The sequence below is a fragment of the Octopus bimaculoides genome, chromosome 28 (genome assembly GCF_046866305.1).
Source record: "Octopus bimaculoides isolate indiv1 chromosome 28, ASM4686630v1, whole genome shotgun sequence".
Taxonomy (NCBI): Eukaryota; Metazoa; Mollusca; class Cephalopoda; order Octopoda; family Octopodidae; genus Octopus; species Octopus bimaculoides.
Window position 1 is genome coordinate 4,766,351 of NC_142955.1, and position 25,790 is coordinate 4,792,140.

General features: G+C 39.3%; 1 protein-coding gene across 3 annotated transcripts in view; it reads left to right on the forward strand.

The window, feature by feature from the left end:
- LOC106879029 (uncharacterized) overlaps positions 1-25,790 on the forward strand; it is a 118,965-nt gene that overhangs the window by 14,301 nt on the left and 78,874 nt on the right. For 2 of the 3 annotated variants that reach the window (XM_089343868.1, XM_089343869.1), the window contains exons 2-4: positions 650-1,158; positions 14,292-14,347; positions 17,784-17,974. In XM_089343868.1, coding sequence (XP_089199994.1) covers positions 17,920-17,974 — 55 coding nt within the window. In that variant the 5' untranslated portion in view covers positions 650-1,158; positions 14,292-14,347; positions 17,784-17,919. Of the gene's footprint in view, positions 1-649; positions 1,159-10,479; positions 10,889-14,291; positions 14,348-17,783; positions 17,975-25,790 lie in introns of those variants that run through there. The other variant, XM_089343867.1, reaches the window with a different exon arrangement.

Sequence of the window (25,790 nt, forward strand, 5' to 3'; positions counted from 1 at the left end):
TTACCACCTGCCGCTGGCCCCTCCCCTCCACTCTCCCTCACCCACTGCAGGATTCCCCACTCTCCCTCACATGCTTATCGGCACACTCTCCATGCCCTTGTATATATCTACAATATCCCCCCTTCCAGCCACTCACCAGTTATCTCTTCTTCCCCATCTCTAAACATCCCCTCACACACTTATGGAAGTGTTGCTGCTTATATCCAATATTTCTCTCAAATCACTTACACTCGGTTATACATGCACACTGACATTACCCATCCAGTGGAGCATGCTGGCTTCATTCCTTTCAAGCATTCACATCTCCTTTGTAGCCACAACCCATGCTTCACTGCCATGCAGCATAGTTCTTCTTACACAGACATCATACATTTCGCTGTGACAGAGAGGCCCCTTGTGACAAACAAAGGTAGTACTTACCCGAACTTTGCTCAACCTATTCTTATTATATCAGATAGGCTTTCAGAATATCCTCCTTCATTGCTAACTTGGTTACCTAGGTAACAGATGTTATCTACTACATCTAAGAATTCTCCAGACATTTGAGGAAGCCTCTTCTGTACACACACACACACACACACACACAAACTCACCCTCACCCATATGTATGTGTATATATATATATATATATATATATTGTCTATTGCAGGTACAAGATGCTGAGTAAGAGCTTAAACAAAGGTTGCAAATCAACACCTCAAGACACTACTAAAAGTGAGGACTCTGTTCCCATGCAAGATGCCAAGTTGGATGACACCACTGAACCTGATAGAAAACCAGTCCCTCGACTGCAGACCTCTTCAGATATATATTAATAAATTTATTAATCCAATTTACATTGAATATTTTTTTTATCAATTACAATAAGTAAAACACAAACATTTTTTTTCAGAAATTGCATAAAAAAACGGATTAAGCACTTTGGCAGCTTGGCTGGTTTGGGCAATTTGGTTGGAGGTCAAAAGATAGAAAGGTCAATAATTGTATAAAAAAATTTTTTTTTAAATAAACAAAAAAGACATATCGTTTGAATGCAAGCAAGGTGGTTATAAATGTATATAAAAAGTAAATCTCTTTAAGTCTGGCAGCAACACAGTAAGAGAATTTTGAGTATATTAAAGAACAGTAAAGAATGATTCTAACATTTTCAGGAAGAAGGTAAGAAATTCTATTTAACATACCAAAAGTACGGGTATTTTGTTTTAATAAATTGCTTATATGTGTTTTGAAACTGAGGGACTCATCAATATGAATGCTGAGAAATTTTGTTGCTGTTACATGTGAAATTGCTTTACCTGTGATGAGGACATTAGGAAGAAGCTGTTTGGACTTTGTGGAGAAAAGCATGCAGCAGTGTTTTTTTTATATTAAGGGTAAGCCAATTAGTGATAAGCCATTGATAAACCTTGTCCAGTTCTGAATTAATTGTATTGACTAGGGAGGGAAGGTCATGGTGACTAATAAAGATAGTAAAGTCATCACCGAAATGTAGAAAATTTAATAAATTAGTAGAATTGCACATATCATTTATATAGATAAGGAACAGTAATGGGCCCAGTATGGACTCCTGGGGGGGGGGACTCCTATTTGATCTAGACATGAATCGGAAGTTGCTGAAGACGTATTTGGTAGTTTGACAAGGAGCAGAAAAGATGAAGAATACAAAGTATTTATAAATTGATTTCCAGCATTAGTTGGATTTAAGATGTTAATGTTAAAATCACCAGATACAATGACAGCATGGTGTGGATTTCAGGGGCAAAATATTTGATAGACACACATTAAATTCGTGGATGCTAGCATCAGGAGGTCGATAAACTCCTATTACAGTGCATGTAGAGGAATTAATTGTTATTTTAACAGAATATACTTCAATATTATTATTAAAATATGACCAGTCATCTATTAAAGGAGAACATAGTTTGGATTGTACACATACATTTATACAACCACCTTTTTCATGATCATGAAAAATATGGTAGTTATTGTAGCCAGATATATCTGCACTATTGTTTATACTAAATCAGGTTTCAGAAAATACAAGAATTTCAGGCATTTCACATAAATCTTTTAAGCATAATAAGAATTTGTCCATGTTTTTATTAAATGAATGCACATTAAAATGGGTTAAGAGAAAATTATAATTAGTTTTAGAATGTAAATCATTAAAAGTTTGAGAGTCATAATGCTTACAGCTTTTTATACTAAATGGTTCAATATTTTCAGGTGTAGCCATTATCGATTCTGTTTATCATGTGACAGTGTCACAATCTCATTCTTTGCATTAAATTCTTTAGTTGGGATGTCAACAATCTTTGCTATTGATGTGTCAGCTGAGAGTAATTGAAGTATATTTTCAGTCTTTAGGTCTGCATGGGCCTCAAGTATGATTTCGTGATTATACAATTCTTTCTCGTTATTGGATGTGCTTTTTTGTTTTTGTTTTTTCTAAATCCAAATTGCATTGGAGTTTGTTCGAGAAAATGGGGTTGGGTCGGGTAGTTGCCTCACATTCTCATTCTGTGGCTTGTTTATATGAAGTAATTGGGAATTTGCAAGAGGGCTGAGATTTGGCACATTCAGTTTGTTAGTTGAGGAACCAGGTGTTGTGTCCTTCAGAATTTTGGGGGTTTGAAAAATCTTACCCAAAGGAGGGGAGATGGAGGCGATGAATCCAATGTTGGGAAGGTCAGTTGGAGTCCATGATTATACAATATATGAAGATCTTCAATAAAAAGATCTCGTTACCCTATTCATAATCCTCATATTGAAAACATCTATACACAACATCATCATCATCATCGTTTAGCGTCCGTTTTCCATGCTGGCATGGGTTGAACAGTTTGACTGGGGTCTGGGAAGCCAAGAGGCTGCACCAGGCTCCAATCCGATCTGGCAAAGTTTCTACAGCTGGATGCCCTTCCTAATGCCAACCTCTCAGAGAGTGTAGTGGGTGCTTTTTATGAGCTGCCGGCACAGGGGCCAGAGGGGGATGGCGTCGACCATGTTTGGATGGTGCTTTTATATGAAACCAGCATGGGAGCCAGAGGGGGTTGGCATCAACCACATTTAGATGGTGCTTTTACGTGCCACCAGCACGGGAGCCAGTCGAGGCAGTGCTGGCAACAGCCACGTTCAGATGGTGCGTTTTATGTGCCACCGGCACGGGGAGCCAGTTGGGGTGAGGAGGCTGGCACCAACCCCATTTAGATGATGCTTTTATGTGCCACCAGCAAGAGGGGACTGGCATTGACCACGTTTGGATGGTGCTTTTTACGTTCCACCGGCACGGGAGCCAGTCAGGCAGTGCTGGCATCAGCCACAACTACAATTTCCATTTCATTTGATTTTGATAAGTCTCTTCAAGCATGGCATGTCACCCTACTATTCAAAGGTACTTTTTGAGTGGGCTGGTTATGTGACACTGGCGTAGGCTACAGCTGTGAACTCCCTTTATTTGCTGGGTCTTCTCAGTCACAGCATATCTCCAGAGGTCTCGGTCTTTTGTCATTGCCTCTGTGAGGACCAACGTTCGAAGGTCATACTTCCCCACCTCATCTCATGTCTTCCTGGGTCTACCTCTACTCCGGATTCTTTCCACTGTTTGGGAGTAGCACTTCTTCACACATATAGGATCATATCAATGCAAACATCTCTCTGATGCTTCTTATGTCCCACATTTCTCTCAGGATGCTTACACTCTGTCGTGTGCGCACACTGACTTTACACATCCAACAGATCATGGTAGCTTTATTTTTTTCAAGCCTACGCATATCTTCAGCAGTCATGGCCCATGTTTCACTGCCATGTAGCATGGCAGTTCACACACATGTATCATACAATCTACCTTTCACTCTGAGCGAGAGGCCCTTTGTCACCAGCAAGAGTAGAAGCTTTCTGAACTAGGCCCAGGCTATTCTTATTCTAGTGGCAATGCTCTCTGAGCATCCACCACCACTACAGACTTGGTCGCCTAGGTAGCAGAAGCTATCAACTACTTCTAGTTTCTCCCCCTGGCATGTGATGGAATCGGGTTCCTGAGCATCTGTGGTGTTTATTGCCCCAGTGCATCCGCCGCACATGAAAGCTATCTTCCCAGTTAATCTTCCTTTGATGCTGCTGCACCTCATATGTGTCCATAGCTTACACTGGGTACATCTTATGGAGTTTCTGCCTACACCTTTTCTACAGATTGAGCAGGACCATCTACCTGAAGGGGTGTGTGATGTGTTTGCCTTCCTACTTACTAAGACTTTGGCTTTTGCAACATTGACTCTAAGGCCCTTCGATTCTAAACCTTGCTTCCACACCTGAAATTTCTTCTCTAGTTCTGGTAGCGATTCTGTTATGAGGGCCAGGTCATCAGCATACAGGAGCTACCAGGGGCAACCTGTATTGAATTCCTCTGTTATTGCCTGAAACACTATGATGAATAAGAGGAGGATGAGGGCTGATCCTTGTTGGACCCCTACTTGTACCTGGAATATACTCATTGCCAATCCTAACCTTACTAACAGCCTCTCTGTATAGGGCCTGTACAGCCCTTGTTAACCATTCATCAATCCCTAGTTTCCGCATCACCCACCAGATAAGGGATCGAGAGACCCTGTCAAAAGCTTTCTCCAAGTCCACAAAAGCCAAGAATAGGGGTCAACATTTAGCAGGCTCTCCTCCTCCCATTCATTCTCCACATTCAGCAGCTTTTCATAATGGCTTCTTCAAACCTCTTTCTTTTCAGAATCATTAAATGCAAGTGAGCCATAATCCATGTGGACACATTTCTCTCCTGTGACATCACTATTTTCTCTCACATATTGTCTTGCAATCTGAAATACTTCAGTTCGTTGGTCCTCATGTCACTGGACATTGGCAAACCTCTTCTTATCTACGTCTCCCTCGGCTATGTATACTTGTTGTTCAGCCTCCCTCCTCACTATCTGTTACAGTTCCCTGCTACCCCCACACTTCCAGGCCTTTTTCTTTGCTTTAATGGCTTTGTCTACAGTATTATTCTACCACCACGTTACTCTAGGTCTGGAAGGGACTTTGCACCATCCACAGACTTGGTCTGTGGCACTTAGTAAGCTGTCCCAGAGGAATTTCCAGCTACCTTCTATGTCTGAAGTCTGTAGCTCCTCCTCCCTCTCATTAAACTTCTTGATGAGGATGTCCCTAAATTTCTGACCATATGAAGGGTTCTTATCGATAATATATGCTGATAAATGTACACTGTTGAGTAATTTGGTATTCTTCTGCAAACTTTGGAAACTGGACTTTGCTTTTTCAGTCAGTGATATCATCACAAAGAATATTTGAATAATATACATTTTTCAATGAATAATTTAAAAATAAAATCTTGAATAATTTCTCATTATTTTTAACTTAAAAAAGGAAATATAAGAATTTTAAAAAATGAAATAAGAAATTACTCTTGTTTTAATTAATTAATTTTTGTTAATCGTTATTATTGTTCAATTTAGAATTTATGTGGGTAGCAGGTTACTACCTGTAACCTTAGATATCCACATAATTTCAATAAGCCATCAAGGGTTCAAAATCCTTCTGATGATCCTATCTATTCCCAAGAAGTAAACCATTCCAGTCCCTTTTATCCATTTGTCTCTTCCATCACTCACAGTCTCTAATTCTTCTTCTCATTATTCTTTTTCTCTCCTGCAGCCTTGCATGCATAATGGGCTCCCTACCTGCAGCCTAGGGTACAATGCTATCCATTCCTTTCAACTATCTAATACTTTCCTGATTATTCCGACCATTCAAAAGAGGTAAAACTTTTGTAACAATTCTAGTGGGCACCCTTCTCTGATTTCCTTTATATTCCTCTTGATGCTTTCTCATATTGTCCTCAAGGACCAAATAATAATTGACCCTATCTTCACCTTCATTTTCTGTAGCTGAGCTGTTTCCTACTTCAGACTATTCATGGGTCAAAGAGGGCCTGCAACATCAACTCTATAGCACGTGTGGTGCATCTTGTCCACCACCACCAGATCCAGTCTGTTATGCTCTGGTGCCTGATCTGTTTGGATTGGGAAATGCCAGAGGATTTTACAAGTCTCCAACTCTGTCACTCTCTATGGTTTGTGCTCACACCACATCTTGCCTCTCTCTAGACTCATCATGTTACCACAACTTGTAATGGTTTTGGGTAAGTTAGGGCATTTGTTCATGATATGGGTAATGGTTTCATCCACTCTCTTACAGATGTGGTGCAGTGGAGACACTTGCTCATTCCTAAGGTCGATGATTTAATTTGTGACCAAAGCTTGGTCTTGTGCTGCCAGTATAGTGCTCTCAGTCTCTTTTTCCAATGTTCCTTCCTTCAGCCAATCCCACCTATGTTTTCCAGCAACTTCACTTGAGGCTACATGGAATTGATTGTGGAGTCCCTTGCTGCACAATGCTTCTTCATATCCTTTTTGTACTTCTTGCCTTGTTTCTCACTTTTTCTTTGCTTTCAATACTCCTTTATTCCTAATTAACTTTAGCAAGGTTTTCTTACATTGGGATAAGTATCTCAGTAAGCTCCCTAGTTCCTACATACATCACTCCCCTTCCTCCATTTGCTCTCTTCATGTGTGGGCAATCAATGTCTGCATGTGGATGATGGGCTCCATGCATCATAGGGAGCTTCTTTTGTCTTCCTGTTCAACTCCTTTAACTCTTTCTCTGTCCACTTCAGAATTCCACCCCCACACTGAACTACTGCAGCTGTGCATGAGTTAATTGCCGAAATTATGTTTCTGGCATTCAGCTTTGAATCCAATATTTTTCTCACTCATTGCAGCTTCTTGTTATCCAAGAGTGTTATCATATGCCTTCTGAAAATCAATCGATGCAATGCTCAGGTTTGTGTGTCTTCTCTTGCAGTTTCTCATAAACAGATTATCAATTAACAGCTGATATTTCATTCCCTGGCTCCTCTTTCGGCATCCTTTCTGTTCAATAGGTGGCATCCCACTTTTTCCTAAGTATCTATACACTTCACCAGCCAAAGCACCTGACAATAGTTTCCACATTAGTGGAATGCATGTTGTTGGTCAAAAGTTGGATTTAGTATTACCCTTTTCAGGATCCTTGGCACATAACAATGTCTTTTCCTTTGTCATCCTGCTGGGTACAGCACCTTCCTGCGAGCACTCGTCTAGCTGTTGCACTATCCTTTCAGGGAACGCTCTCAGATTCTTCATTCAGTAACCTTGGATCCCATCCAGTCCTGGGCCCTTCCAAATCTGAGGTTTTCCTTAACTGCTTTTTTCATAATTTCTATAAATATTTTTATGTTTTCATGGCTTTCTACATTTCTTAACCGACCTTGGAATTCATGCAGCCACTCTCTTTCATCATTATGCTTTACAGGTTGGTCCAAGATTCCTCCCCAGAATACCTTGCTTTTGTCTGCATCTGGTATCATTGTTACATGTAATTGCCCAAGTAGTCCCTGAAACAGATTTTTCTGATTGGTTTCAAACAAGCTGTTCTGCCTGAATTGTTTTGTCTTACTGTCATATCTTTCCAGTTTTGCCTTGATTGCTGCTACTCTTTGTTTCAATTCTTCCAATATCATACCCTTTATCTCTTATTCTATATGTTCTTTCCAGTCTTATTCTTATGCTTTCATCCTGCAATTCCCCTTATTTCAATCTATCAACTTGTCCTAAATGTTTTTTAACTTTGTTTCTCACAAATTCAAGTAGCCCATCCCACTGAAAAGGTTCCTGAATAAAGGTTGTTTAAGGACATTGAACGAAACATCCATGTTTCCAAGGGTGAATTATTCAAACTCCAAAGAGTTCCTCTCAACACATGGCTATGATGCTCCCCATCTACTTCTGCTTGTGATCAGAGATGCACATATCGTCAGCCACTAAGGGACATGCTCTACTGGTTATGGTCAAGCTATTGACAAGCAAATCAGGTATTGAGCAGAATATTTGCTGTAGCCCATTTTTGATACCAAGACAAAACAATGTACATGATAACGCTTCCAATCAGTTAAGATCAAAACTCATGAGAACCACTGCCTGGAACTGCATCAGGGCAACAAGTGCCCTAAGATTGGTACTGCATCAGGGCTATCATTATTATCATTATTATTATTATCATCATCATCATCATTAATATTATTATTGTATTAAAACTCACAGCTTATATTCCTGGGTATGACAGAAAGTGTCAGTTGTCCACAGCCATCAGACTAAGGTGACACTTGTTTTATTGGTCATGCTTCAAGAACCATGTGAAGAATTCTTGCAGTTCCAAGCATGGCTGATTTTTGTAGGTGTTCTACCTTCACACTGGCACCAATCTTTTTCAGCCATGCTGGTGGTTGAGTGCTGATACTTCCAACTGCACCAATTACTATTGGTATCAATTCTACTCTCTTCACTGACCACAACCTTCGTATTTCCCACTTTGAATCGTCACAGTTGTTTATCTTTTCTTCTTCTTTCACATTGATCCTGTTGTCACCTGGGCATGCTATGTCGACTATCATACACATTCTTTCTTTTTCATTCACCACAACAAAGTCCAGTTTCCTATGTCTGATCAGGTGATCGTACAGGACCATTACATCCCACAGGATTTACAATTCTCATTTTCAGTGACTCCTTCTGGGGTTTTCTCATACCACATATTTGCTCTTTGTAGACTGTGATTTCCACAGAGCTTCTAATGGATCGTTCTTGCCACATTGTCATGGCGTCTTTTGTATTTGCATTGTGCGAACTTCGGGCATTCGTGAATGATGTGCCATATCGTTTCATCCCTCTCACCACACATTCTGCATTTGTCGCTATCAGCAGTGTTGTCAATTCTGCACTTCATATAATTGGTCCTTAACACTTGTTCCTCAGCTGTGCATATGAGTGTTTCTACCTTCAGGTTACTCCTCCTCATCCATAGCCATTGGTCCTCTGCATCTGTCTTGGCGTTCACATCTCTTGCAAACTGACCGTACATTTTCTCTTCCTTCCATGCTTTTTCTCTTTTTTTGTTCATTTCTTGTTTAAATTTTCCTTTAGTTACATAATTTTCAGTTTTGATGATGCCTGCCTTCTTGTTATGTTTCAACAGTGGCTCCATGGCATTTTTTATATACCACCCTAGGCTGTTTTCCTCCACTTCAATACGGTCCTGGCATCGGTTTTCAAGCGATGGTGAGGGAACGTATACAGACACACAAGCACACACACAGACATATACATATACATATATATATATATATATATATATATATGTATATATATATGACACCATTACAATCTCCACTTCCTATATTTTCAAACAGAAAATGAAACCATTTCATAAAAGTTGTGAAATTGTTTCCACTACTGTATACACCAATTGTTCTTAAACTGAGGCCCGTGGTACCCTAGGTTACCATGAAGCAATTTTAAGGGGACCATGAAGGGACACTGAAGTATCATGGAAATGGGCTGGCTTGAGAAAATTTCAAGACTTTCAATTTTTCACTTGCTATCATCTTTTTTTGCCCTTGGTCTCAAAACTCCCACCACACCTATACACTCATTTGCTAGTGCGATTGGCCAATAGAAAATATGTGGGTAGAATGGTTCCTCGTGCATGTGCTGTTGGTATTTTCGTTTCTCATTTGTTTTGCAACCAATTGATCAACTGATTCCCCATATTTCCAGGTGCTTTTAGTGTATCCCAATGGGGTATTGCCTGGTCTAAGTTGTGGTTTTAAGGTTTGCGGGTCTATGGGCAGTGCAGTTCATAGTGTGGAAATTACAATACACAAATGTTGGTTATCCATGTTGGATCATCCTGTATTTTATAGGGGGCTAAACATTGGAAAAACTAAGGGGACTGGCACATAAATTTTTTCGAAAAGATTGAGAACCCCTAGTATACACATATAGTGGGAGAAGGTGAATATATGAGTGTGTATGTATATATGTGTAAGCATTAGTGTATGATGTGGTACATCCATGTATGTGAACACATAAACATATGTGTGCCAATGGGCGAATGTATGAATGTGTCTGTGTGAATATACATATATGTATGTATGTAATATGTATATATGTGTACATGATGTATACACATCAGAAGTTCAAAAGTAGCTGGTTTAGACAGACAGAAAGATGGATTATCTATCTATCTATCTATCTATCCATTCATCAATCCATCAATCTATATAGATACAAATGAATGTCTTAGGAATAGCGAAGAAAGTTAATCTTTGTAAAGCAATTCAAGGAGTTTTAGTTCCGCAGTCTCTCTCTGTCATCTTTCAAGTAAGTGGAGCTGTCCATCCCTGTAAAGTAATTCATGAAAGAGAGTCTAAAGCCTCCAGCATGATGGTTACCACAGTTGTCTTGGCATACTGAGTCACTATGGACAGCATTAGATTGCATGAAGTCACACTTTAAAACTACTAAGTATGGGCAGGGAACTTTGTGAGCATAAAGGATCTGTTTATATTGCCACTTGAGTGAGAACCACGTATTGTCAAGATCTGTAGACATGATGTGATCATAAGCATTAGTATCCTGTACACACATGCACAAACCTCCCCACCACACACAAACACACACACACACACACACACACAAACAAACACATATATACACGCACTCTTGGATTTAGTAACAAAAGAAAATATTCTCAGTGTAGGCAGTGGTGTTTATTAATTTCTTCAATTCTCAGAAAGAGAGGCTAATATATATATATATATATATATATATATATATATATACTTACACACATACATACATAAATATATACATATATCCATCCACACACACACACACACACACACATATATATATATAAACTTTGTAAAAGTCAAACAAAAAAATAGTGAAAATCGAGACCAGAAACAACTTTGTTGAGATAAAATGTGAGTTATTAATTAAGCTTTCTCAAATCATTTTTATTAATTGTTTTTCCTCTTTTCCTTCTTATAATTTCGTAAATGCAGTTATGTTTAATGCTAAAACACCTCACCACTTTTATTGCATGTTTACCATTCTCTCTTTCTCTCTCTCTCACACACACACACACACACACACACGTGTCAGGTCACTCTTGAGTGCTACTGGTAACATGTAACCCAGTACACTCTCTTGCATGTTCAGGTCTTTACCAACTAAACTGGAAAACTCATGAAGTTTGCTTGGTGAGAAAGATAAGTGTTGCAGACCCTGTGGGATGGAAAATAAACCTTTCAAAGTGTGCAGAGACTTATGAGTATTCAATGGCTATCCAACTATGTATATATTGTTCATATATGAAAATGATATAACAAGGGAAGAAACGATTATCTAATGATCTTCATTAGCTTACAGCTGTTTCTGCTATAAGATGCAGTGGTGTCATAGTTGAATGCCTGAGTAACACCTTGTAGCTTCATCAGAGCCTCAAAGATGAAGTGCAATTTATTTGGGTGAAAACCATGACATTTATGCATATACAGAGAAGAGCATTAACAATGAGAAACCATGTATGTGGGGAATGAAATCCAGGAGCACCCCCTCCCCTCCTGTAGTTAGAATAAGATTAATGTTAAAGTGTGTATAAGGATAGGTATGCTCTGATGTAGAGAAACAGTACATTAGTCATCTCATTTTCTTATTACTGCTCTGTACTCAACTTCGTTCTGAAGCATTGAATACTTGAGTTCTACATCAGGTTCCTAGTAAGGCTATGCCTTAACAAAATATTGTTTATATATTTTATTTTATTTATATTTAATTTTTTTTTATATTATCATATATTTATATGTATTTATATATATGTTTTTTTTTTAAATTTGTATATTTATATGTGTTTGTGTGTGTGCTGAGTCACCAACCCACCACTCATTGATGGATGAAATGGCTGTTGATCTCAGCCTTTACATACATACATGCATTCATGCATCTTGTTGCTATTATGCAAAAGTGTCGTAAGTCCTAAACATTGCTTTATCAGCAAACAAAAAAATAGTTTCACCATTCCATTTCTTTTTACATTAGCAACAGTTTCAGCTTAACAAATTTTGTTGGGTGCATAAAATTGTAATCTCTGCATGTATGACATTTTCAGTAAGAAATATTTTTGCAAAACTATCATATGTGGGACTTACTACATTTTTGAAAAATACTAAACTGTTATATTATCAGGTTGAGTAAAAAGTAAGCAGCATTTTGAAGCATGAAGAATTTGTACCAGATTTTGGCAGAGTTTTGAATTTTTTTAAAAACATTTTTTGGCAGTTGTCTGATAATACAGACATAGATTTGCCCAAATGCATCAATAAATTAACATTGATATTTTTTTCACCATTGTTATAATCATCTGACATGGAACTGTCAAAGAGCGATATTCAAGCAGTTTTGCTATTTAACTTCAAAAAAGGACGTAAAGCAGATGAAACTACTCGTGGTGTCAACGGAACATTTGGTGAGGAAATGACCAATGAGTGGTCAGCTCGAAGATGGTTTAAACGATTTTGCAGTGGAAACTTGAGCCTTGAAAATTGTGAGTGTTGTGGATGCCCATCTGTCATCGATGTCAGTCAATTAAAGAGTGTCGTTGTTGTGGTGAAATCCTGACACCCCTGTGGGATAGCAAGTGAACTGTCCTAAACCGTACAGTGTAGTGTGTGCAGCTGCATTTGTGTGGACAGTCGTTGAAGTTGAGAAGAGATACCAGTTTGTTACTGATTTAGTTTTTGTAGTGTTGTAACACTGTTACAGTGTAGTCAACATCCAAACGCAATGATATAAGAGCGGGGACGAGACATTCGAAGCTCACTGTTGATGTTCTTAGCATGGAAGACCTATTAGCTTCTGTGGTACAGTTGCAACGGAAACTGCAACAAGAACGACAGCAACAGCAACAACAGGTACAGCAACAGCTAAATCAACAGTTGTGGAAATTAGGGTTGCAGTCCAAAAACACTTCAGGTTTGTTTTCAGCAGAGGGGTTGCTAATTCAATTGAAGCATTTACTTATAATCCAGAAGAAGGGATTATGTTTTCTGCAAACTTCAGAAGGTATGAAGGAATCTTCAAAGAAGAATGTGGAAATTGGACAGACAAGAAGGTACGACTACTTTTAAGGAAATTATCACCCACAGAACATGGAAAGTATGGTGATTACATCCTATTAAGAAAACCATCCAAAATTTGTTTCGAGAAAACAACCTTTTATCCAAAATATTCAGCGAAAGACCATGGGATTGCACCGTGAAAGTTACCCTCCGAAGCACAAGTCTGGGCAAGGTTGTTTATGGAAGACCGGCAGTCGCCCATGCATACCAGCCTCCCCTCATCACGCCACCGATGTTATTCAAGGAAAAGGCAAAGGCCAATGCAGCTTGGCACCAGTGATGTCGCAACTCATTTCTACAGCTGAGTGAACTGGAGCAATGTGAAATAAAGTGTCTTGCTCAAGAACACAACACACAGCCCAGTCCAGGAATCAAACTCACAACCTCACGATAGTAATTTCGACACTCTAACCACTGAGCCATGCACCTTCACTGATATATATATATATATATATATATACTACTGGTGAAAGCCTATTTATAGGGTTTTCCTGGAGTTTCTTGCCATAAAGATTATCTTTATGGCAGATCATCAGATCCTAAGACTTGTTGGCCCATGGCCTCTTTAAAGTATGGAGGGGGAAATGGACTGGATATAAACAATGGGGCTTATCTCACTCTTTTGGTGGTCAACGGCATCTGGTTATATCATCTTCCTTCAGCTACACCACCTGTCAGCTGTGAGGGTAGGAGGTAAGGGGTTATCTCTCACTCTCATCAGCAATCAATTTCTAGCCATGGTGTAAATATTATCGTTAATAGTGCTATTATTGTTATTATGTAGTTCCCAAAACACTAATAAGAATTTCCTGAAATGCACACATATTCACTGCGTGACATCTTTGGCAAATGTCTTCTCCTATAGCCTCAGTCTGACTAAAGCCTTGTGGGTGGCTGTGGTAGACAGAAACTGAAAGAAGCCTGTTGTGAGTGAGTGAGAGAGAGAGAGAGAGAGAGAGAGAGAGAGTTTGAGTCACTTTGTCTTCATATCACATGATAGTTATAAATGAATGTCATTGTCATACAAACAGGGGCTTTTGACTCCAGTCTTTCATTTTCATGGAAACACATCTGGCCACGAAGAAATATTACCATACATTCGGATGGAACCAAGTCTTCAGTTAATGCTCCTTGTATACATATTCATTTTGTCAAAACTAAAGCTTCACCCTTTCATTCACAGTTTACCCATTTTTCTTTTTTATAGATGTTTTGAAGAACAGAAATGAGAGAATATCAAATAGGTGCAGGCCTGGCTATGCGGTAAGAATCTTACTTCCTAACTACATGGTTCCGGGTTCAGTCCCACTGCGTGGCACCTTGGGAAAGTGTCTTCTGCTATAGCCTCGGGCTGACCAAAGCCTTGTGAATGGATTTGATAGATGGAAATTGAAAGAAGTCCATCGTATATATGTGTGTGTGTGTGCGTATTTGTGTGTCTGTGTTTGTCCCCCCACCCTCACTTGACAACCAATGTTGGGTGTGTTTACATCTCCATAACTTAGCAGTTTGGCATTAGAGACCAATAGAATAAGCACTAAGCTTACAAAGAATAAGTCCGGTGTCAATTTGTTTGACTAAAGGCGGTGCTCCAGCATGGCCGCAGTCAAAAGTAAAAAAAGAGAGAATAAAGCTCTCTGTTGTGTGCTACATGGTTCCATAATGTTTCCGATGCTGTTGCAATCATTGATGCACTATCTAACCGACACCAGGTGTCTCTCTAACACACATACCACACTTTGTTGATTGACGCACTGTCACAAATGTAGTAAGGTTATCAGCAATAAGATGACAACTGCTTCAGGTTCTCTAGACATCCATCCATCCTAAATAAACAACAGATATCCTTTTGACTTTTAGAAAGAAACAAATGAGATAGAAATAGAAGAGAATATGTGGTATGACATCACTGACATAAGAGAATGTATCAATCCAAAGAGACTCTTAAGTACATTAAATTCTTAATTTACTTAAATTAAAATTAAAATGGAAAGAGAGATTGAAAGAACCCCCCCTTCACCCCCCCACCCCCCACCACAAAATAAGGTTAATGAAGTGTTTTGTTTACTGATATTCTTGCAACAGGATATGGATCACAAACCATGTTTTAGGAGTAGCTTTCCATCTCTATTGTTTTGAGTTCAATACCATTTAACACTCCTTTGGACAAGTACCTTCTACAAAAGCTCTGGGCCAATCAAACAGAAGCCTTGTGAGTGGAATTGATAAGTAGCAAATGAGTGTACATGTGTGTGTGCATGTGTGTGTGTGTGTGTGCAAGTGTGTGTGTGTCTCCTTGTCTTTATATCATGGGATACTTATAATGAGCGTCACCATCATGCAAAGTCCTTCGTTTCCAATCTTTTGTGGAAATGTGTATGGCCAAGGGGGAAGTATTATTACCTCCCTTGGAAACAAATGAAGGTCGGTGACAGGAAGGGGATCCAGCTGCAGGAAATCTACTTTACTACCATCCGTTGAATCTATGCATTTATGGTTAAGATAATAATGGAAATGATGACACATGCATAATTACATTCTTTTAATTGTTTCAGTCATTTGACTGTGGCCATGCTAGAGCACCACGTTGAGTATATATATACATACATATATGTATCTATTATGTAAAATTCACTGTCTGTGTGTTACTTATAGACTCAAAGACTATTGGACGGATCCTAATGAAATTTGGAAAGCAAAATCCAAGCCTAGGGAGAAGGGTAATGCTGTATCATTGTTTAACGTCCACTTTCCATGCTAGCATGGGTTGGATGCTTTGACTGAGGACTGGCGAACCAGATGGCTACACCAGGCTCCAATCTGATCTGGCAGAGTTTCTACAGCTGGATGCCCTTCCTAACGCCAACCACTCCGAGAGTGTAGTGGGTGATTTTACGTGTCACTGGCATGAAGGCCAGTCAGGCGGTACTGGCAACGGCCACGATGTTTCATACAATTTTAAGGGGGCATAAAAGGGGACAGAACCCCCAGTGAAAATTCATATGCTTCAGATTTTGATGAAATTTGAACCACTGGTATTAGAATTAAATTAAGAATATGCCCCAAATTTCCATTTCTTTGGATGATTCTATTACCCCCTAATGAGGGCTTAATCCCCAAATTTTAGTCATTTTTCATGGACCAAAATTACTGAATGGATCCTTATGATATTTGGAACTTAGATTCAGTGCATAAGGGTGAGTATAATGCAGTTTGTTTGATTTGAATTTGAGTGGGGCTTAAATGGGGCAGACCCCCCCCCCCCCCCCCCAAATGAAAATTCATAAATTTCTGATGTTGATGAAATTTCAACCATAGGTAATTGACATAAATCAAGAAGTATTCCCAAAGTGCTAAGACCCTCTAATGGGGGTTTAACTCCCAAATTTTAGTAATTTTTTAATGATCCAAAACAAGGTAAAACGTACTGAATGAATCTTTATGAAATTAGGAAATTATATTCTAAGCATAGGAGCGGATGTAATGCAGTATATGTTAGAAAATGAGGGAGCATAAATGAGGCCACAACCCCCATGAAAATTCAAGTATTTTTGCTGTTGGTGAAATTTTAAACCATAGCTATTGGACACAAATGAAGTAATATTCCTAAAATTTCAACTTCTTAGGAGGTTAGTAAAACCCCTTAATGGGGGCTTAGCCCTCACAATTTAGTCAAGACGAATACAGTTGTAGTCTTTCAAGTTACCTGAGGATAGAAGATGTGCGTTATTTGTATTTCATTGGGACAACAGTGTAAGAGTTTGCTTTCAGATATACTTAAATTGTGATTTCTGCAATGTGGTGCATAAATTGTCAAGTAAAGGAGAGGCAGCTTTGCCTCCACTGATTCAGTTGCAAAGTGTTATTTTGAGTAAAGCTATTTGGTTGCAGATCTCCTTTGAGTCTTTTTATTATCATTGGGTCAGAGATAGTCCCCAGATGGTAACATTGATTTCAAGGCCTTTCCAGATAAGTGATTGGTCATTTAAAGAGATTTATAGATTGCAAATTTATTCTGTTCAGTTACCTATCAGCATAGTGATCTTTGGCAAACTCCAGTGATGGCACTTTCATTTCTCCTTAGCCCTCATGTCACACAATTGTTAATGTTTGAGTTGGGTCATGCCCTTCCAATTGCTGTAGATCCGTAATGCGTCTTACGGCTGTGCCGGTCACCTGTATGGTGAGAAATCCTACATTGGTGAGTGGTAACAACTAGGGTAGGGTAGCTGACTGCTTATTGTGATCATTCGTCTTTTGGTTTTCTCTAGAAAAAATGATATTTATGTGATATGAAATTAATTTTTGATAATTTTCACTATGTTATTGTCAGTCCGAATATGCTTGAACTGCGTTTGGTCATGGAAAATATATCCCATTTGTTGACAAATGGTGTGTATACACCTAGATCAGCACACACCAAGCGAGATATATTGTCAACAAGCCAGATATATTCTCCGTGACAAAGTGCACTGAATAGCTTGTTCCCCAGTTCGAACTAGCATCAAACATATCTGCATTGACAATAATATTACACTCATTATACTCTGCTTTAAGCATCCTATATAATCAGGGATAACTTTTTTTTTTATTTTGGGGAACTTTCAGAAAAATTTTGTGTTGATTTATTTAAAAAAAAAGAACCCAAAACAAACCCAATAATTTGAAGTCCCAAAAATTTTATTCTTTTTCTTTACAGTTTAAAGAAATTAATAATACTCCTGTCTACAAACATTTAGAAAAGTCTAATCAACACTGATTGTTTACAAAAGATTTCAAGAATAAAAGGAAAGTTACCATTTGTCAAGAACATCCAATTCGTTCCATCCACTGCCATGTTGGTTCTTCCCTATTGGAGTATTTCATTCCTTGTTTTACCTCATTTCCTTTGTAAGTTCTCTTATTTATTTATTTCTGCAATCATTATGTATGGCTGTGTATAATGAAGAGGTTTGTTTTCAGGTCAGTTTCTACTGTATGGTACCTTGGATTAGGGGCTTGTGCAACAGCCTCAGGTCAGCTAAAGTCTAAAGAGTGGAACTGGATAGCTGGGGATTCTGTGGTAGCTTGTTGTAGAGTTCATTTCTGTTCCTGTTCTTGGGCGGTTGACTTTATCTGTCACTTGGTTTAATCTTTTTTGATCCCAAACCGCATAATAACGTCACTCCTGGTTGAATTATAGACATTCCCTGTTTTAAAATGATCTGAAGTAAAACCTTCCTTCAAAATCTCATGTCATGTTCCAAACATTAGCTTCATAATGACAAAGTTATTTCAATGAATTCTTCACAACTTCCAAAATTAATGGCAGTGCATTTCAACAGAAATATGGTAGCTAAAAGTTAAATGCTACTGCAGTCATTTGAACTTGGTCTTCCCATTTAAAGGGAGCTTGTTTGCACCATTCTTTGTGAGGTTCTATGATGACAGAACATTCTTCACCCTACCCCAACAAAAAAAAGTGTTTTCTGCCAAAATTACGATTCTTACTCTAAACATAATTACTTTATTGAACTAAAATCAGTTTAATTTCATAATAATAACCAATATCATACTGTTTCTTTATTATTATTTAACCTTTGTGAAGGCTCAAGATGTTGGGTTCACAAACATAGGTTCATGGGTTCAATTCTTAGACAGGGCGATGCATTGCATCTTTGAACAAGGGGATTCTTTTCATGTCACACCTGAAAATAAGTACCTTTTTTTTTTCAGCTGCCCTCCTTCCTCCAGCTGTTAAATTCTTGATGTTACACTGTATTAAGGGCAGGAGATCTCAGAGGATGTCTATGTTTATCTGTGACTACATAGCAACCTAAAACAAATAGAAAATAACCTGGTACGTTACCAGGTCATATTCATTTGCCAACGACAGCTTTGCTTTATTTCCATATTATAACGAAATTCCATAATCTAATCATAATCTGTGATAATCAAGTCTTGACTTCATTACACATATAAGGATTATAAGGATATGTGTAGCTAATTACTAAGTCAATTTAACCCTTTCATTACCATATTTATTTAGAGATGCTCTGTGTTTCTTTCAATTAATTTTAAATATAACAAAGTATTTAGTAAAATAACTTAGTTATCATTCAGTTAGTGTTAGGAACATAAATTGTGACTAAGGTTTGGTGGAAGATTTTAATTCAAAACTTATGTAAACAAGACGTTTGTACTACAGCGCCAGTTTCAGCTGGGTTGGAAAAGGTTAAAGTGTTTAGGTTGGTGAACGGCATGGTGATGTGATTGAGAAGCTTGTTTTGCAAGGACATGATTTTGAGTTCAATTCCACAGGGCAGTACTTTGGACAGATGTTTTCTCTCAGTGTCTTGGTTGGAACAATATCTTGCAGAAAAAATTTTCTAGAGAGAAGCTAAGTAGATGCCCATCAGAGGGAACCTTTTCATTCCTGAACGGAAGACTTAATCCTTCCCTCACTTTAATGTTGTCTCCTGGTCTTTGGATGCTTCTAACAGAGTCCACTCTATTGCAAGCAAGCACCACCACCTGGTCCTTGGGTACCTTCAGTAGAGTCTGCTCCATTACAAGCATTTTGGACCAGGGGTCTAGTCTGAAGATAGTATTTTGCTCCTACCAGTCTTAATGGCTCTGAAACATAGAAAACCATTCACCACCCAAAATATAAATAATCAAATAAATAAAACAAATAAATCATAAATGAATAAATGAAAAAATGAAATATGTTTGTATTTCTTGCTTCTCTCTTTCTTTTTCTTTTAGATTATATATATAAAGATGAGAATGTGCGTGTGTGTGTCTGTCTGTGTGAATCCCTAAAACTTGAGAACTACACAACCATTTTCATTAAAATTTTACACATGCCTTACTTAGGGCATACACATATATAGATAAAATGAGTAAATTGTGGCTGTTAAGTCTCCATGAAGAGGTCTTTGTAACTTCTAAGAAGATGAAATTTTAGAAATATTTCTTCATTTGTGTCTAATATTTATGGTTAAGATTTCATCAACAGAAAAAATATATGAATTTTCATGGGGGTTCTGGTCCATATGCATAGAATATAATTTCCAAATTTCATAAAGATCCATTCAGTACTTTTGACCTAGTTTTGGATCATTAAAAATGACTAAAATTTTGGAGTTAAGACCCCCATTAGGGAGTCTTAGAATCCTCATGAGAAGTGGAAACTTTGAGAATACTTCTTGATGTGTGTCAATTACCTATGGTTGAAATTTCATCAACATTGAAAATTTATGAATTTTCATGGGGGTTCTGCCCCTTTAAGCCATCTCAAATTAAAACCAAACATATTCCATTATACCTGCCCTTATGTATCGAATGTAAGTTCCAAATATCATAAGGATCCATTCATTAATTTTAGTCCATGAAATTGCATGAAACACACAGCATTACCCTTCTCCCTAGGCTTGGATTTTGTGTTCCAAATTTCATTAGGATCAGTGCAATAGTTTTTGAATGTATAAGTAACACATGAACACACATAAAGACATTGACTTTTATATATATTGTTAAACCGTGATGAGCGGTTATTTTCATTTCTTTAACATTGTAAGTTTGTGGATCCTTTGTAAATTTGTATATTTGACTTGCTAAAAGTATTGATTCAAACATTGTATTGAAGTATATATGTATTATGATTTTTATTTTTTCGCAAAATTGACAATTTTTCTGGTGAAGGGCTCATGTAGCAACTCATAAAAGGCAGCAATATGACGTAATGGTCGTTTGCCCAAACAAGCATAATATTTGGTATCCTATTGGTTAAAATTACTGCCCATATTTGGATTCTAAACTTTCGTCAAAGAGAATTCTTTCACGAAATACGGTTCTTAGAATTCAGGTATGAGCAGTTATGAAAACCCTGATTTTGGGGAAATTAATCAGTGTTCGTAGGATGTTACTAAACTCCATGACACTCACTCCTTGAGATATTGGCTATTTTTTATGCCATGTCTATGATAAAAATCCAACAAGACTTATTTGAATTGTTGTGAACTCTAGCAGTTAGTATGAAGGATTTGCTAGTGTGAATTTTAAGTCGTAATTCTATACGACAAAATGACTTTTACTTTCCAATTGTACTATAAATGTTAAATGTACATAAACTAATGTAGTAATTATTTTCTCTTTCTTCATGTTTTTTAACTTGTTAATGAAATTTATTTCTGCAATTATGAAACTCTGTATTTTTTCATAGCGGTTAAAAGAACACAAATTTATTTATCTTCAACATACATGCATGCATAAAATGTCAGTTAGCGTTTGAGAGTATATATTTCTCTCTATGGCGTTTATGTAGCTGGAGTCAGGATTTATGTATAATGATAACACTTATGAGTAAGTTATAAGTAACGTGTTTATCAATATAGATTCCTACTTGGAAAGTAAAATATATTTATTATCTATTTCCAAATAGGAAACATAAAAAAGTAGTGTTACACAAACAGTAACCAAATGTGGCTCAACCGAAAATCCCAAAGAATATTCTCCTCATGATGTATTTACTACCTGACCCCCTCTCTCTCTCTGCCTCACTCCCCCCCCTCTTTCTCTCTTCGCTTTTACCTACCCAGTCCGCCATCTCCCCCCCCATAACTCTATATAAACCAGCTCAATTCTCTACTTCCTCCTAATTGAGTTGAATTCCTCTGCTGATAGAATACGAAATCCAGAAGATGAATAGATAAGAACTTTTTCTTTCAACCTCGTTCATGTACTCTTGTTTCTGCGTAGATCATAACCCTATGCCCCCCTCCCCCCCGTCCTTTCTTTATTATCTATCTATTTCTTTACCATGTAAACATAGCCTGATAGATTCATCTTCCTTGTTTGTCTTAAATTAATGCAAATCCATTAATCGTCACATTTTATTTATTTATTTTATTTTATTCAAGTTTATCATTTCTTTAATTCATTCTCTCTAAATTTGTCTACCATAGTATAAAAGTGCACAAGTGGCTCTCTGCTAAACTTGCTAGCTCACGGAATTCCTTCCCTCCTACCCCCCCCCCCCCCCCTTTACCGGAAGTTCCTCCCTCCTACTCCTCCACCTTTACCGGAAGTTCCTCCCTTCCTCCCACCCCCTCCACCTTTACCGGAAGTTCCTCTCTCCCTCCCACCCCCTCCACCTTTACCGGAAGTTCCTCTCTCCCTCCCACCCCTCCACCTTTACCGGAAGTTCCTCTCTCCCTCCCCTCCACCTTTACCGGAAGTTCCTCCCTCCCTCCCACCCCTCCACCTTTACCGGGAGTTCCCCCCTCCCTCCCACCCCTCCCATCCCTCCCACCCCTCCACCTTTACCGGAAGTTCCTCCCACCCCTCCCACCCCTCCCACCCCTCCCACCCCTCTACCTTTACCGGAAGTTCCTCCCTCCCTCCCATCCCTCCACCTTTACCGGAAGTTCTTCCCTCCCACCGCCTCCACCCTTACCGGAAGTTCCTATCCTCTGTCATCCTTGGTTGTCTGTCGTGAACACTTCTAAGGGCCTAATGCCATCCCCACCCCTACCCAGGGTTTATCGATCATATAGCGCATAAAAATGGTGTAGTGTATGCAGGTTGTAGGCTATTGTTTCCTTATGAATTCTGCCAAATGCAAGCTTTTTTTTCAGGTACACGACACTACTGTCCCCTGTCCCAGGGTCTCACAGGCCCACACCTCCCACACCCTCAGAATTGGCACTCTCAACGTTGGCACACTGAATGGTAGGTCTGGTGAGATTGTTGAGATGCTTGAATGGAGATGTGTAGATTTGTGCTGCACCCAAGAAGTAAGGTGGAAAGGAGGTTTCCCTAGGTTCCTCACAGGCAAAGAACACAGTTACAAGATTTTCTGAGCAGGGAACACTGACTAGGTCGGGGGTATGGGAATACTTCTTTCGGAGAAATGGGTGGATAAGGTAATCGAGGTAGTCAGAGTATGTGACAGAGTACTTAAGATTAGATTGGTGCTTCACCATAGGGTAGCTACCGTCCTTTTGGCCTATGCCCCTCAACCGGGGCTACCGGATGGGCAGAAAAACCAATTTTATGACACCCCTTTGCAGACTACCTCATTGACAGATGACAGAGACCTACTCTTTGTGGCTGGTGATTTCGATGGACATGTTGGACAACATACAAGGGGCTTCCATGGTGTACATGGAGACTATGGCTTTGGTTCCCGCAATGAGCAGGGAACCAGACTGCTGGAGTTCTGTGATGCAAATGATCTTATGGTTTGCAATACCAACTTCAGGAAACCTACCATTCCAGCAGACACACTAGCCTAATTGACTACATTCTCGCCAGAAAAAGGGAAAGAGGACTGCTTATAAATGCCAAAACCTTCCCAGGCGAAGAATGTATCCCTCAACACAGATTAGTAGTTAGCAACTTTGAGATCAAGGCTAAATGGATGCCCAGAAGTAGACCAGCTTGGAGGAGAAGGGTCTGGAAGCTTAAAGATCCAACAAATAGACAGAGATTTGAAGATGTGTTACTCGAAGCCTTCGATGAAATAGAAGGGGATATAACATCACATAAGGTGGAAGACAACTGGAGGTTTCTACAGGGCAACTTGCTGAGAGCCACTGACCAGATCTGTGGATGGTGCAAAGTCCTCTCTCGACCCAAAGTAACGTGGTGGTGGAACAATGTGTTTGACAGGGCTATTAGACAAAAGAAACGGGCTTGGAAGGACTGAAAGAACGGAGGTAGCAGGGAATTGTATCAGACTGCCAGAAGGGAAGCTAGGAGACACGATTATTTAGCCAGAGGGGAAGCAGATAAGAAAAAATTTGCCAATGTTCTGTGTTGTGAGGACCAAAACCTTGAAGTATTTCGTGTTGCAAGACAGTGTGTGAGAGAGAATCATGATGTCGTAGGAGAGAAATGTGTCCGCATGGATGATGGCTCACTTGCATTAAATGAGGCTGCAAAGAGAGAGGTTTGGAGATGCCAGTATGAAAGGTTGCTTAATAAAGAGAATGAATGGGAGGAAGAGAGTCTGCCACATGTCAACCCAACAGAGGGACCAGCTATCCTAATTGACAGTACCTTGGTAGATAAAGAGATCAATAATACATGAAGGAGTCATACCCAATGACTGTTGTAGCAGCACCATAGTCAACTGCTACAAAGGTAAAGGTGACGCTTTAGACACAAACAATTACAGAGGTATCAAGTTGTTGGACCAGGTAATGAAGGTCACTGAGAGGGTCATAGCCCAAATAATTAGGGAGAGAGTCAGCTTCGATGAGATGCAGTTTGGGTTTGTTCCAGGGAAAAGCACCACTAATGCTATATTTCTGGTAAGACAGCTGCAGGAGAAATACCTAGCCAAAGATAAATCTCTGTACCTGGCTTTCGCTGTCATGGAGAAAGCCTTTGACAGGGTCCCCCGATCCCTTATCTGGTGGTCAATAAGCAAACTAGGGATAGATGAATGGTTAGTGAGAGCTGTGCAAGCCATGTACAGGGACGCTGTCAGTAAGGTGAGGGCTGGCAACGAGTACAGTGAAGAATTCCGGGTAGAGGTCTACCAAGGTTCAGTCCTTAGCCCCCTCCTATTTATCATAGTCCTCCAGGCGATAACACAGGAATTCAAGACAGGATGCCCCTGGGAACTCCTCTATGCTGATGACCTTGCCCTAATTGCTGAGTCACTATCAGAACTACAGGAGAAGTTTCAGGTGTGGAAGCAAGGACTAGAATCGAAGGGCCTTAGAGTCAACCTAGCTAAAACCAAAGTCCTAATAAGTAGGAAGGTAGACAAACCACAAACACCTTCAGGTAGATGGCCCTGCTTGATCTGTAGAAAAGGCGTAGGTAGAAACTCCATAAGTTGTACGCAGTGTAAGCTATGGACTCATAAGAGGTGCAACAATATCAAAGGAAGGCTAACTGGCAAGATAATTTTTGTATGTGGCAGATGCTCAGGAGCAATAAATACTGAAAATGCGCAGAAAACAACCTTTGCCACATTCCAGGGAGAAAAACTAGAAGTAGTTGATAGCTTCCGCTATCTAGGTGACCAAGTTTGTAGTGGGGGTGGGTGCGCTGAAAGTGTAGCTGCTAGAGTAAGAATAGCCTGGTCAAAGTTAAGAAAGCTTTTACCTCTGCTTGTGACAAAGGGCCTCTCACTCAGAGTAAAAGGCAGACTGTATGACGCATGTATACGAACAGCCATGCTACATGGCAGTGTACCATAGGCCGTGACTGCTGAGGATATGCATGAGCTCGCAAGAAATGAAGCCTGTATGCTCCGATGGATGTGTAATGTCAGTGTACATACTCGACAGAGTGTAAGTACCTTGAGAGAAAAGTTGGACCTAAGAAGCATCAGTTGTGGTGTGCAAGAGAGACGATTGTGCTGGTATGGTCATGTGGCAAGAATGGATGACGATAGTTGTGTGAAAAAGTGCCACACCCTAGCGGTTGAGGGAACCTGTGGAAGAGGTAGACCCAGGAGACCTGGGATGAGGTGGTGAAGCACGACCTTCGATCTTTAGGCCTCACCAAGGCAATGACTAGTGACCGGGACCTTTGGAAATATGCAGTGCAGGTGAAGACCCGGCAAGCCAAGTGAGTGCATAATCTTTGGCCTCTGCCAGAAGTGTAGCCAGCTCACTTATTCGTATCTTTACTTCATGGACACTAAACTCTGCTTGTGAAGACCTGTTGAGGCAAGTGAATTGAAATCGAAATCAAACCAAAT